The sequence below is a fragment of the Bos indicus x Bos taurus genome, chromosome 5 (genome assembly GCF_003369695.1).
Source record: "Bos indicus x Bos taurus breed Angus x Brahman F1 hybrid chromosome 5, Bos_hybrid_MaternalHap_v2.0, whole genome shotgun sequence".
Lineage (NCBI taxonomy): Eukaryota > Metazoa > Chordata > Mammalia > Artiodactyla > Bovidae > Bos > Bos indicus x Bos taurus.
The window spans coordinates 9,646,592-9,659,507 of NC_040080.1; the positions used below are offsets into that span (position 1 = coordinate 9,646,592).

The 12,916-nt window shown below is 53.2% G+C and overlaps 1 protein-coding gene across 2 annotated transcripts; it reads left to right on the forward strand.

Moving 5' to 3' along the window:
* Positions 1-852: 852 nt before the first annotated feature.
* DNAL4 (dynein axonemal light chain 4) lies at positions 853-12,683 on the forward strand. 2 transcript variants are annotated; one of them, XM_027540758.1, is made up of 5 exons: positions 853-951; positions 8,442-8,649; positions 10,202-10,285; positions 11,589-11,687; positions 11,798-12,683. In XM_027540758.1, the coding sequence occupies exons 2-5, from the start codon at positions 8,581-8,583 to the stop codon at positions 11,948-11,950; spliced, it is 405 nt and encodes a 134-aa protein (XP_027396559.1). In that variant the 5' UTR covers positions 853-951; positions 8,442-8,580; the 3' UTR covers positions 11,951-12,683. The 2 variants fall into 2 exon arrangements, with proteins under 2 accessions (XP_027396559.1, XP_027396560.1); XM_027540759.1 differs by having other exon boundaries at positions 11,589-12,683.
* The last annotated feature ends 233 nt before the right edge of the window (positions 12,684-12,916 follow it).

The following is a 12,916-nucleotide window of genomic DNA, read 5'->3' on the forward strand; positions in this document are numbered from 1 at the left end:
GGGTCTTTTCAAATGAGTCCTTTGTATCAGCTGGCCAAAGTATTGGAGTTTCAGCTTCAGCATCAGTCCTTCCAATGAATATCCAGGACTGATTTCCTTTAGGATGAACTGGGTGGATCTCCTTGCAGTCCAAGGGACTCCCGAGAGTCTTCTCCAACACCACAGTTCAAAAGCATCAATTCTTCCACGCTCAGCTTTCTTTATAGTCCAACTCTCACATTCACACATGACTACTGGAAAAAACATAGTGTTGACTAGATGGACCTTTGCTGGCAAAGTAATGTCTCTGCTTTTTGATATGCTGTCTAGGTTGGTCATAGCTTTTCTTATAAGGAGCAAGTGTCTTTTAATTTCATGGTTGCAGTCACCATCTACAGTGATTTTGGAGCCCAAGAAAATAAAGTCTGTCACTGTTTCTATTGTTTCCCCATCTATTTGCCATGAAGTGATGGGACCAGATGCCATGATCTTAGTTTTCTGAATGTTGAGTTTTAAGCCAACTTTTTCACTCTCCTCTTTCACTTTCATCAAGAGGCTCTTTAGTTCTTCGCTTTCTGCCGTAAGTATGGCCTATTAGTGTCAGGACACCAACAAGTTGCATTTGCTGTTTCAAATGACTAAAATACACTCTCCAGATAATACCGCTCTTCCAAATTTCTCTAAAATGAGAACTTCTGTTTATGCCCGACTCCTCAGGCCCGTTTAAGACAACTATAAGTGAAGCCCCGCCTCCTCAATCTGTAAGCCACGCCTCTTTTCCTACATTTTACGTTGTAGGGCCCTTCAGTGTTGATTGACATCTTGGTTCACCAATAATAAGTAAAAGTCCCGTAACGTCCGGTGAGGGGGCAGGACTTCCTCGCTGTTGCTAAGACACTCTTGTTTCGCTCCTTGACAACCCTGGCGGGGGTGCGCTCGCTGAGGCCTTAGCTCCGGCCCCCTCGGGAGCAGGTGAGGCCACGGGGTGCGGCGGGCAACCGGGCGGGGAGGGCCGGCCCGAAGCGGGACCGGGAGGCATTGCGGGGCGGGCGGGGCCTCGCCCACCGCAGAGGCCCCACCTCAACCTCCTGCCTGTTGGTCCCCAGTTCCAGATCCTCCCAACCCCCATCCTCCCCACGCCCCCACCCCCCCGCGCCGCCACCACACTTCGGGGACCTGCGAGCTCTGTCGAGACAGTTTCGCTGTCGCTACTCTGCAGGCCCTTCTGAGATCCCCTCCAGCTTCACGTTCCCCCGTCCTCTCTAACCCGACTCCCCCTGCACCTTGATCCCCCATCATTCGCAGAGTAACCCCCTCCTCCCGCGGCTGGGCGGGTGGTCGCCATCGCCTCCTCCCAGACCGCTTGAGTTGGACAGTTGACGACTGTCTGGGAGTCGAGGCTGGTCATTTCCCTCTTTGGGCCTCAGTTTCCATATTTGTAAATGAGAAGTTAGGTTGAATGATCCCTAAAGTCTCTTTGACTCTGACGTTCCAGGATGTGATTCTTTGACCCAACTGTAGACTTCCCCGAGGACGTGATCTTCATGGGAAGTTTGGAGTATAGTGAAAAGGACTTTGTTGTTGTTCAGTCGCTCAGTCGTGTCCTCCGACTCTTTGCGACCCCATGGACTGCAGCACACCAGGCTTCCCTGTCCTTCACCGTCTCCTGGAGAAAAGGACTTGGCAAACCTAATTTGGATTCCCAGCTACAGGACCCTAGCAAGTTCTCTAATCTCCCTGGAGTCCAGCCTGAGTATATACAGAATTAGGATACTATAGCATATCTCCTCGGGGGATTCTGAGAATAATATGAACTTCCTTCCTTTGTCTCATATTTCCACGCATTTCCCTCCCTCTGAGAATCACCCTGTTTCTCCGTTTCACCCTCCAATTCACATCTCCAGCTCAGATACTTCTCCTGGGCTTCCATCGTTAGTGAGACTTTGGGGGTGGGGGTTGAAATAGAGATTGCTTTATTGATGTAGTGATTGGACTTGATGGCTCCCCTCCTCCCCCTGGTAATATCCATGATTCTGTGATCCCCTTCTCCTGAGGAGATACCTCCATTTGCATATCTCACCAACAAATTAAACTCAGTAATTCAAACATCAAAGTGTCCCGCATTCTCTGTCTGTCCATCTGTTCTACCTGAATTCTCCTGTCTCTCTCAGTGAGATCACCATCCTCCTGGGGCATCCTCTGCCCCTCTGCCGTGCTTATCCCACCTAGGCAGTGTCACATCTTTGTTTCTGCCTTTGCAAGGATCTCATAGTCTCTCCATGTCTGAAGCCATCATCCTGGTTCAAGTTTTTAATGCCTGTCACCCAGGCCATCTCTATAGCTTCCTAACTGGTGTTCCTACCCCCAGTCTCTCCTCCTGTTAACCCAGTCCACCAGAGTAATTGTCAAAACACAGCCATGTCACCAGCCCCCAGGAGACCTCCAAAGGACTTCTCCTTCTCCACTAAAAATATGCATATTTCTTAAGCCTGGGTCTCAGGGCTCTTTTCCACATCCACAACCCTATCCCAGCCTCTTTCCCAGCATGCCTCCTCTATTCTCATTTGCCAGGTTCTGTCCTCTGGCCAAATTGGACTGTTGGACTTTCCCATAAAACCCTTTGAGCTTTCTGCTTCGACATCACTGTGTTTGCTCATCACTCTGCCTGGAATGTCTTCCTCGCCTTGCACACCAGTCAGGATTCCCACTCACTGTTTAAGGTCTGACTCAAATGTTGCCCCTGCCACCACACACTCACTGTCCTCTCCCCTGTCCTCCAGAATTCTCCTCTTCCTTCTAGTTCCATGTCTGTCTGGTGGCACTTCCTGTTCTCTGCCATGAACCATAGTTAGTTCCTTGGGTATGTGTGTTGTTCCCTCATATTAGATTGTATGCTCCTTGAAAGCGGAGACTCTCTCTTGCTTATAGCAGAGCAGCTGAGAAAGCTTAGTCCTAAAGTCATATATGCCGAGTGCATCCTGGCTCATCCATTTATCAGCTGGGTGGGAAGTCGCTTTGCTTTGCTCAGCCTGAATGATCATCAGGGAAGTAGGGATAATAGTGCTTGTCTGATGGAGTTCTTAGGGGGAGTAAATGAGATCCTCTACATAAAACACCCATCCTGTTGCCTTGCTCAAGGTCGGTGCTCAATAGATATTATTGAAAGGATTTGATAGGGCCCCCCTTCCCAGGGGGCAAATGAAATACAGTTTAATTAGAGTTTAGATATTTGTTGGGCTTCTGCCACGTGCCAGACACTGGACGCTGCTCTGGGGGCATCTACAGAAGAGCAGAGCAAGTCCTTCATCCCCGGGAGATTGTCTGGACTCACGACACACTGCTGAGTCGTGACTGGCTATGAGACGTCACCAGTGATTAGTGATTATGAATGATTTTTTTAAAAAGTAACTCAGTGCTAACTTCAGTTTATTTTTGTGATAACATCATTCTTAGTCACTTACGTTCAAATCTGTTCCCTTGAGTGGGAGACGGGGGAGTAGGTGTGAAAGGCGGGGGTGGGGAGGAGGCGGGTAAGAGACTTAGTAACCCACTGTCTGTAGTAAGCAGCTGTCCCCTTGTGATGGCTGTGATAGGTAATGCTTTGTATCTTGACTAAAGTGTGCGGATGGCATCCAAACTTGGCCATGTCCATGAGGGAGAACCATATGAGTCAGTATGGTTTATTACATCATCTTATACATAAAGAAAATGTCTTGATCTCTATCTCTCCATCTCTCCATCTTTCTTTCCCTCCCTCCCCCTGGTTTAAGGCACATCAGAAGTTTTCACCAGACATCAGTGAAATGAAAAAATATAAGGGGGATGTGAAAAAACAAACCAAAACCCTTTGTGTACATGAAAGGTAATTGTCTTCTCGAGGACTGTTCTTTATCCTGCAATCATCACTTTCTTACTCTTGAAACTTTCTTTTACAGTAGATGATGCATTTCAAACTGATGGTGAAACCTAGATGGTCCGTGTTGTTTCCGGACCTCCCTGATATCTTAGGTGAAAGCCTTCAAGTCCTCCGTTCCTTTCTCCTCACCTTACGAGCCTCACCTTTTGTTTGCCAGAAGGCGGAGGGCGGACTTGTCAGGGGAGGGCGGGAGGATGTCCGAGGTGCCGAGGGTGTGTGTGGCCTCACTACAGCCGGAACCAGCAGGCCCGTGTGGGCAGGAGTCTGGACTGCTGGCTGCCAAGGATGGACACTGTTTGTGTTACTGTCTTGCCTCCTACTTGCTCGGGACAGGAGAGAAAGCACAGAAGGTAGAGAAGAGTAGATAAGGATTCAGATCCTGGCTGTGTCCCTCCAGGCCAGCCCCCAGACCTCTCTGAGGTGCCTTGTCTGAGAACTGCGAGTGGGTGCTGCCCCCACAGGTTGTTCTGGGATGAAATGAGACAGCAGGTGTGAAAGCAATGTATCACTCACTGCACCAGAGCTCCTCCAGCCCACCTGTGTTTGCAGAATTCACTTGTGACTCCTTCCTGCCTCAGTACTAACGGCACAGAGCGGGAGCTCGATGAGTGTTGGTTTGTTTGCCTGAGCATTTCGCTGTTTAGTTGGCTGGGATTCAAAGGACACTTCCTCCCGCGCCAGTAACAAAAGCTGACATTGACTGTGAAGTAGAGTCTGTTTTTAGACCCAGTTTCCAGATGAGAAAAATGAGGCCTGGAGAGGTTAAACACTTATCTGAGACAGTCCGAGGTGTGAAGCCAGACCTTCTTGTGGAGCCTGTACTCACAACCATAAAGCTATGCTCCACACATGTCCTCCCATCTCTCCGATGCTGGAAAGAGGTCAAGGCGGCAAGCTGTGGTCTGCGAACCAAGCTTATTCCAGGTGCTGAGTGGCTGGAGGGGGTGGTGAGGGGGCTTTGTTTCCCAGAATTCATTCATTTTTCCTTCCTCCTTCCTACATCCCCTAACCCACTTAAGGATTCTTCCCAAACATTTCAGAAGCAAAAGAATAAACAGTGACTGAGGTCAGTGTCCACAAAAGAACAAAGGACACAGGCTTTGACAAGATGATGAGATGAGGAGCCCAGCTCATTGCCGAGGAGAAGCCTCATGTCAGACATGGGCGAGGCTGTGTAAGGCTCCATAAGGGCCTTTGGGTGAGAAGGAGAATAAAGGGCAGAGCGGGAGCAAGGCTGACGCTGGCTCTGTGTGCCCAGACGGGCCCCGGGGAGAGTCGAGCTCTGCTACCCAGCAGATTCGCGTGCCCTGGCCGGGAGCACACTTAAATTATTAAAGGGCTCTCTTTTAGACCTGACGCAACTGCTTTCTGGCCTGGACCTGTCAGGCACACACTCGTTTGCATGGAAGATTGATAAGGTTATTAAAACTTGAGTTGTGCTATTTTGGGTAACATTCAGCAGGGTTTTAAAATCGGAGCTGAATGACTATAGCTGTACTATAATGGTACAGTGTCATAAAAATTCTACCTTCGTACATTTGGAGACACCTTGTCTATAACTGTTCCTTTTCATTCTGAGTCTCATCCCTTTTGGATCCCCAGAAGTGTGTGTAGAGGTTAGCAAAAGCCACTTGCAGTCATGATGTTTAATAAATGTGGCCAAAAGATGTGGACGAAGTCTCAGCTGATAACGTGGTGGTGGTTAGAGCATCGCAGTGCTGGGTGCAGAGGGCCCTACGGTTTCCAAACGCTCGTGTGCATATATACTTGGTGCTCACGACAGCTCCCTGAGAAGGACAAGGTGGGATCATCCCATTTCGCAGAGGAGGACACCAAGGCTCAGGAGGTTAAATTACTTGCCTCAGGCTGCAAAGCAGGGAAGAGGGCAGAACTGCTTTCGGTTTTAGAGCTGGTACTCTAGCCTCAATGCCCCACCTCATAGTCTTGTATCTTCTCTATCAGGTGATATCCCACCCACCCCACCCCCCCCAAAAAAAAAACTGTCCCAGTGGCTTTCCCACTTTGTTCCTGAAGAATGGGCTTTGATAACACCTCTGAAGTGTGGTTTCATCCAGGATTCCACATGCTGAAGCAGAGTCCGAGCAGTGGTCACGGACCCTGAGGTCCCCGAGGGCAGACGTGTGCACGGTTGCCTCTGAGCTCCCCTCCACGCTGGCTCTTGTTAGCCCAGAGGCCGAATTGAATCGGATTGAAATATTCGGGTGGAAGGGGCCTAAAGCAGCTGCTTCAGCATCATAAGTTGTTCCCACTTGAAAGTCTCAGGAGACAGCAAAGCTTACAAAGGATGTAATCCTTTTACATCAGTGTAGCCCCCACCTTCTGTCACCCCTTGATGATGTGGGGGAGGAGGCAACAAAGTGGCCTTTACCAAATACCTCAAGGAGGACGGGGGATGGGGCCTTAATCGGAACGAGAAAGGACAAGTTGATTCACTGCCTTTTGTGAAATAAAGAAATTTGAGCAGAAAGGACAATGAGATCGTACTTGGTCATTTGCCAGCTTATATGTAGAGACAAACAGACACAGCTAATATCTGGGTGGTACTCACCACCCAGGATCTCACCATCTCATGCCCAGGATGGTGAGATAAGAAGCCGTCTGTCTGCTGGGAAACCAGAGCATACCCGGGCAATGGGGGGAGGACCCCCCCCTCTGCCGGGCAGAGGGTGATGCCAGGCTTCCAGCTTCGCTCGAGGGAGCCAACCACATGGAGTAGCACTGAGGATTTCTGCAGCACCAGAGAGAGGGATAAACTTGAAAGCACCGCCCAGAAAAAATGTGCCCAGAAAGCTCAAGGCTTGACCAAACAAGGATCAAGTTAGCGCTGGACAGGGAGACACCGAAAGGGACGCTTTAACATTCCTCTCACTGCTGGGATTGTGGGAGCCATGCTAGTGGTCATGCCTCGGGGCGAGGTGTGTGGGCGCCCACCTCGTGTGCTTGCTGTGTGCAGGCCCTGTAATGTGAGGACGGTGTTAGGATCACCTGTGTCGGAGGCCATCCCAGGTCAGCTGCAGCTCTGCCGCTCAGTAGCTGAGTGACCTCCAGAGTGGTGATGCCTCCCTTACGTGCAGGACCTAACTCACGGGGTGATTGGTGGCGCAGGACCAAGTAAGTGCACGTGGAGTACTTGCAACAGTGTCTGGCCCGCAGGAAACCCAACCGATGTCACCCGTCATTACCTACCCGTTACTACGCTGGGCATCTTCAGGGTTCAGGGGCTGTGCAATGAAAATTAAATTTATTTGGAAATGTGAGCGATGCTGGAATATGATAACATTATTTGGCTGTATTTGCATACCAACTCAGTCCTATCCAACTCTTTTCAACCCCATGGACTATAGCCCGCCAGGCTCCTCTTGTCTGTGGGACTCTCCAGGTAAGAACACTGGAGTGGGTTGCCATTTCCTCCTCCAGGGGATCATCTCAAGTCAGGGATCAAACCTGCGGCTTCTGCATTGCCGGGAGATTCTCTACTACTGAGCCATCAGGGACACCCATTTGTCCAGTAAGGATAGTTAAAAGGGGCTTAATGATGTGGTGGTTCGTTTTCATTTATATTAGTTGTACTTCTGAGATTAAAAGTTCTTTGAGTTATAGGATAAACTGACTTGTAGGATAGAGAGAAACACTGAGTTTCAAGCACTGCTTCCAGTCATTTAGGATCCAGGCCCATCTTTTAAGGAAAAGCCCCATCTGTTTTTCCTTAAGATTTGGAAAGAAAAAAGAAATCTACGCATGTGTATTAGGCTTTATAACTTTTCCATCATATCCTTATGTGAATCTCCGAGGAGCCAGAGGGAGGGAAAAACAGTTTGCTGGGTGTTTGCTGAGTGCCTACTACGTGCCTGGCCTACGCCATCTCATTTGATTCTCGTAACAGCCCCACGAGGTAGATATAACCACCTTCATGTTACTGATGAGAAATCTGAGGCCCCAAACCACATAACTAGTGAGCGGAAGGACCAGTAACTAAGGCCTGAGCCTCCCAACTCCTGGGCCAGCCGGATAGGACAGGGTGGCCGGAGGGAGTGGACGAGAAGAGGCGGGCTGCCTGGCACGCCAAGGAGGGCGCAGAGCGTCACTGGTCACATTTCTCCTCTAGAGCCAGGACCTGCAGAAGGAGGCACTTGCTTGCCCATAAGCCCAGAACTGTTGAACACGACCTGACATTTCACTTCCTGACCACATCTGCCGGGAAGCAAGGACGATTTACATAGTAGCCTAGCAGAGAAGCCAAGTTCGTTAATTGCAGGCTGAAGGCTCCACCCTCAGCCTGGCCGGCAGTCAGTATTTGTCTTGATAATGACAGTGTGGGCTTGCAGCATCGTACCAGCGTGTTCTTAACTGGGTCCCAGCATCTCATGTTGACTCATCCTCCCGTCTCCAGACTTGCTGGCCATTTGGAAAGGGATGTGGAGGAGTTGAGACGGGGAGGTGTCAGATTGTTACTGAGACATTTCTAATTTGTGATGTATAGTTTTTAAGCCAACTCGTTTCTCCTGGTTTTTCCTGTTTTCTACAGCACCCCTTGGGGAAAGACATTTTCTGCTTCCACCAAGCTGGCAGGGCCTGCTTCCTGAATCTCCTGGGTGTGTCTTAATTACCAGTCCCAGCACCTCCTGAAAGCATCCCTCTCTCCTCCTGGTCACAGTGGAAATATCATGGGAGAAACAGAAGGGAAGAAAGATGAGGCTGATTATAAACGACTGCAGACCTTCCCTCTGGTCAGGGTAAGGCCCGGGGGAGGGAGGCAGTGGCCAGCAGGGCCCAAGCGCCTTAGAGAGAGAGGTGAGGGGGAGCTTATCCCCGCAGGATAGCATTGGGAGGAGATTATGACGGGCTCTGCTGGCCAGTCTAGAGACTGAGGGGGCGCCCACAGTGATTCATTCATTCATCCATTCATTCATTCAACAATTACTTAGGCCACTTACTACATACCGGGCGCTGTTCTGGGCACTGTGGATACGGGAGTGAACAAGACAGAAGCCTGGCCCATGTGGAAAAAAGGTTTAAAGAACATAATTTCAGGTCACAAGTGCCCTGAAGAAAAATAAAGCAGAAGTAAGGAGCTGGAGAGTAAATATTGGCTTCTGGAACGAGTTCTCTGAACAGAGACCTAAATAAAGTTAGGGAGCACGCCTTATGAGAGTCTGGAGAACATTCTCTAGGCAGGGGAAGCAGCAGGCATGGAAAGCCTGAGCAAGCTCAGCATCTGGGAGGCGCAGGAAGGCGGCCAGTGTGGCTGGAATGAGTGCCAAGTGAGGGGGCACAGGACGTGAGTGTCAGTGTGACAGCCAGGCCAGCCTCCCAGGCCTGGGGGCCACAGTGAGAAATGGGGATCCCATCCTGACTTCAAAGGGAAACAGTCAAGAGCCTTCAGCAGAGGAGTAGGAGTCTGGTGATCTGTTTAATGTTTCTGAAAGAGCCCTCCAGCTGTTGGATGGAGAGTGGATTTTAGGGAACCCGAGTGGAAGCGGGGAGACCAACCAGGATGCTACTGCAGAGACCCAGGGAGAGAGAGGGTGGCCAGGTCCAGGTCACGGAGCAGAGATGGCAAGACACGGTAGGGCTCTAGACAGAAGCTGAAGGGAGAGCAATGGAATTCAGCAGCGCACTGGATGCTGGGTATGAGGGAAAGCAGGCCACGGGGGACTGCCAGGGCTGGTTTTGTCCTGAGTGTGGGAGAGAGAACAGTGTCGGTTACCAAGAGGGGGAAGACAGAGGACTAGGTTTGTGGGGGAACATCAAGCGTTATCTTTCAGACCTCTGAGGCTGGCAAGTAGGCAGCTGGACATAGGAATCCAGAGCCCCAAAAAGAAGTCAAAGTAAGGATGAACATGTGGGAGCCCTGCCTGCATAGAAGATGTCTGCATCCACAGAGCAGGGCGGGATCCCTGCAGAGCAGGAGCTGGAGAAGAGGCGAGGGTGGAGACGGAGCCCAGGGGAAGAGGGCACCCAGAGAGGGCCGGGCAGAAAAGCAGGGGGCCCTCAGAGCGGCCGCACCATCTCTTCAGGACCTGAGCGAGTCAGCTGTGCCCTGAGGCTGCTGGTAAAGCGTCTCCGTGGCCAGCGTGCTCCTGCCTGGCCAGCCGCCTTCCCCAGTGTGTCGCTGGTCGCACAGGGACCCTGGATGTAAGAGCCCACTAGGCCTCGCTCGGTTCCGTCAGCAGATGGGTCTTCTCTCTGGGCTCTGCCCGTGCCTTAAGCTTGGCACGAGAGGCCAGCCCAGAAGACGGGTCACAGGCTAAGGCTGTCTCTGTTTGTCCCCCGCCCTGTCTCCAGCACTCGGACATGCCAGAGGAGATGCGAGTGGAGACCATGGAGCTGTGTGTCACGGCCTGTGAGAAATTCTCCAACAACAACGAGGTATTGCCATCAGTGCAGCCCCTCGTGTCTTGGGTGACCCCTGCGGCCCCAGTCCCCGCAGCCAGCTACACAGAGTGCCACTGGGGCCAGGCTAACCCTTCCTGGGAAGCTTTCAGAGCGTGGGGAAGGCCGGTGAGAGCAGAGGCTGGCGCTGTCTCGGGCACTGACCCAGTGCTAGAGGGAGAAGAGCCAGGGCACTTTCTCTGACGCCCCTGTCCACATGCACTGTCTCAGGTGGGCTGCAAAACAGGATGCTTACCCCTTGGCTCCATCCCAGTGGAGAACAGAGGCCCGCCCAGGCATTCATTCATGTATCCATTCATCCATTCAGCAAAGATGTTAAACACCATCCCTGTGCCAGGCACTGCCTTAGGTGCTGGCGACACCAGGTAGGCATGGACACAGGCAAAGTCATTCATCAGTCTGCTGGTGAACAAGAAGGAAGCCAGCGTGGTGGCAGCCTGTGGGGGAGGCAGACCCTGGCCACTGCACCCGGCTTCAGGCCAGGCAGGCCCAAGCTCAGATCTCAGTCTCCAGCCCCTTCCTATGTCTTTAGCCTTGGACAGGCCAGTTCTCATCGCGGGGCCCCAGTTTCCCGGTCTGTGCCAGGGGGCGAGGATGCTGCCTCCTCGCTGGGTGGTCCTAAGGACAGACGTCCTGAAATGGTATGGGTGAGGCGCCTGGCATGGCGGCGGGACAGCAAGTGCCGGAGCCTGGGGCTTCACCCCGCGAAGGCCGGGCCTCTGCCCCTCCCGAGACCTCTTGAAAGAGCGAGCTCGGGAAGGACGGCGGGTGCCGCTGCCGCAGCTGACAGAGGCAAGGCCGGCTTCTCTCCCAGAGCCCACCAGATGCGCCAGGGAAGGCCTCTGTGCTCCCTGAAGGTAGCCCTGAGCCCTCGCTGTGACGATGGCGATGGCTCCATCCACGGCGATTGCTCCATCCGCGACGATCGCTCCATCCTCAGCATGTGCTCAGGGGTGCTGGCTCATTGAGGGCTGAGAGCAGCCTGCGAGCTCCAGCCGGTGCCCCGTCTCAGGCCCGATGCCCCACCCTGCCGCCTCACCGGTGTCTTCCGACGGCTGAGGTAGAAAGTCCGATTCGCCGTAGCTGTGTAGCCGCCCCTGGTAGGAGGGGCCGGAAACCCTGTCTGAAGGTTCCGAGAGCCGAACAGCAGTCACGAGTCTACAAGGCCCCTCTCTTGCCGAGACTTCTGCTTTCCCCGCGAGGGCACTGACTCACGCCCACTCTCACCCCCAAGCTGCCCCCCACCCGCCCGCCCCCGACGAGCCTGCTCTCGTTGCAGAGCGCTGCCAAGATGATCAAAGAGACCATGGACAAGAAGTTCGGCTCCTCCTGGCATGTGGTGATCGGCGAAGGCTTCGGCTTTGAGATCACACACGAGGTGAAGAACCTCCTCTACCTGTACTTCGGGGGGACCCTGGCTGTGTGTGTCTGGAAGTGCTCCTGACACACCGTCCCCCCGCCCTTCCCCGCCCCGCCCCACCCCCGCAGGCCTTTCCCCCAAAAGCTGTCCCCCTGGGAGCGGGGAGCAGCCACGGGCAGGTCCTGACTTCCCAGAGGAAAGCTGGGGTCTTTTCTCCGTTGTCCTGTGTACCGTGTCCTGAGCCGCGCCCCGCGTGTGCATCCGCAGCCATCTCACGCTGAGTCCCCGGGTGTGAGGGGGCAGCAGGGGAGGGCTGGGGGGGTGGGGTGTGTGTGACAGGGTCAAAGGAGGGGCGGGGGGTGGCATTTTTTTCTCACAGGGACCTGCTAAGCCCCCACGCCTTCCCACACCCAGCACTGTGGGCAGGCGTCCGCCCGTTCTCGTCTTGACCGGGCCTGTGTGCAGATGGCCTCGAGGGAGCCTCTCCTCTTAGGGGGTCACTAAGGGCCCTCTCCTCGTCTTCTGGAGAAGCGGTGACCCCACCCCCAGAAGCCCCTTTTCCCGCCTGGCCCCGGGCTGAACATGCCACCGCGTCTTGTCCGGCCGACAGCTCCACAACCCCCTGGCTTTGGCATGAGGACCAAGCAGCCTGCCCCCCGCCCCGTCCCCGGCCCTCCCCCCACCTTGCCTCCACGTGTGCAGTTGGTAACCAGGGGCTGAGGGTGCGGGAACCGCGCCTGCGCGGTTTCTGGAAGTGTCACTGACCTCCGGTGAGACGCCTGGGCCAGGAGCGCCCTCGCCGCGAGGCCTGTTTCAGCAGGGAAACCTGGCCTGCCACTTACTTCTCATCAGGGACCGCATGCCGATTTGTACTTCTTATCTCTGCTGGGTTTTCTATATTCTTTTTGAGTGTGGGAAGAAGGGTTTTAGTAGAAGGGTGAATCCTATTTTACACAGCGGTCTTATTTATATATAAATGTCTTGGTTTTTACAATTAAAGTAACCAAAAACTGACCTTGATCTTATAGTCTCTTGTGGGGGGGACTGGAGCCAGGCTCAGTATTGTCAGGCTGCACGGGAGTCCCAGGAACCTGGTGAGGCTGCTGGTGTCTCAGCGCCCAGGCCCTGCGCCTCCCTGTTCCGTCACGGTGCGGGCCCTGGGGACACTGACTCGGGCACCCTGGTTGCCAGATTGAGCCACCATAAAGACGCTTTCAGTCTCACATCATGTTGTTCTGTTCAGAGAT

What these genes read in the sequence shown, in the direction of transcription:
- DNAL4 (XM_027540758.1), top strand. Translation starts at nt 8,581, where the DNA reads ATGGGAGAAACAGAAGGGAAGAAAGATGAGGCTGATTATAAACGACTG. An exon ending in AGACCTTCCCTCTGGTCAGG is followed by an intron (nt 8,650 to 10,201) that starts GTAAGGCCCGGG and finishes CCCTGTCTCCAG; the next exon opens with CACTCGGACATGCCAGAGGA. An exon ending in AATTCTCCAACAACAACGAG is followed by an intron (nt 10,286 to 11,588) that starts GTATTGCCATCA and finishes CTCTCGTTGCAG; the next exon opens with AGCGCTGCCAAGATGATCAA.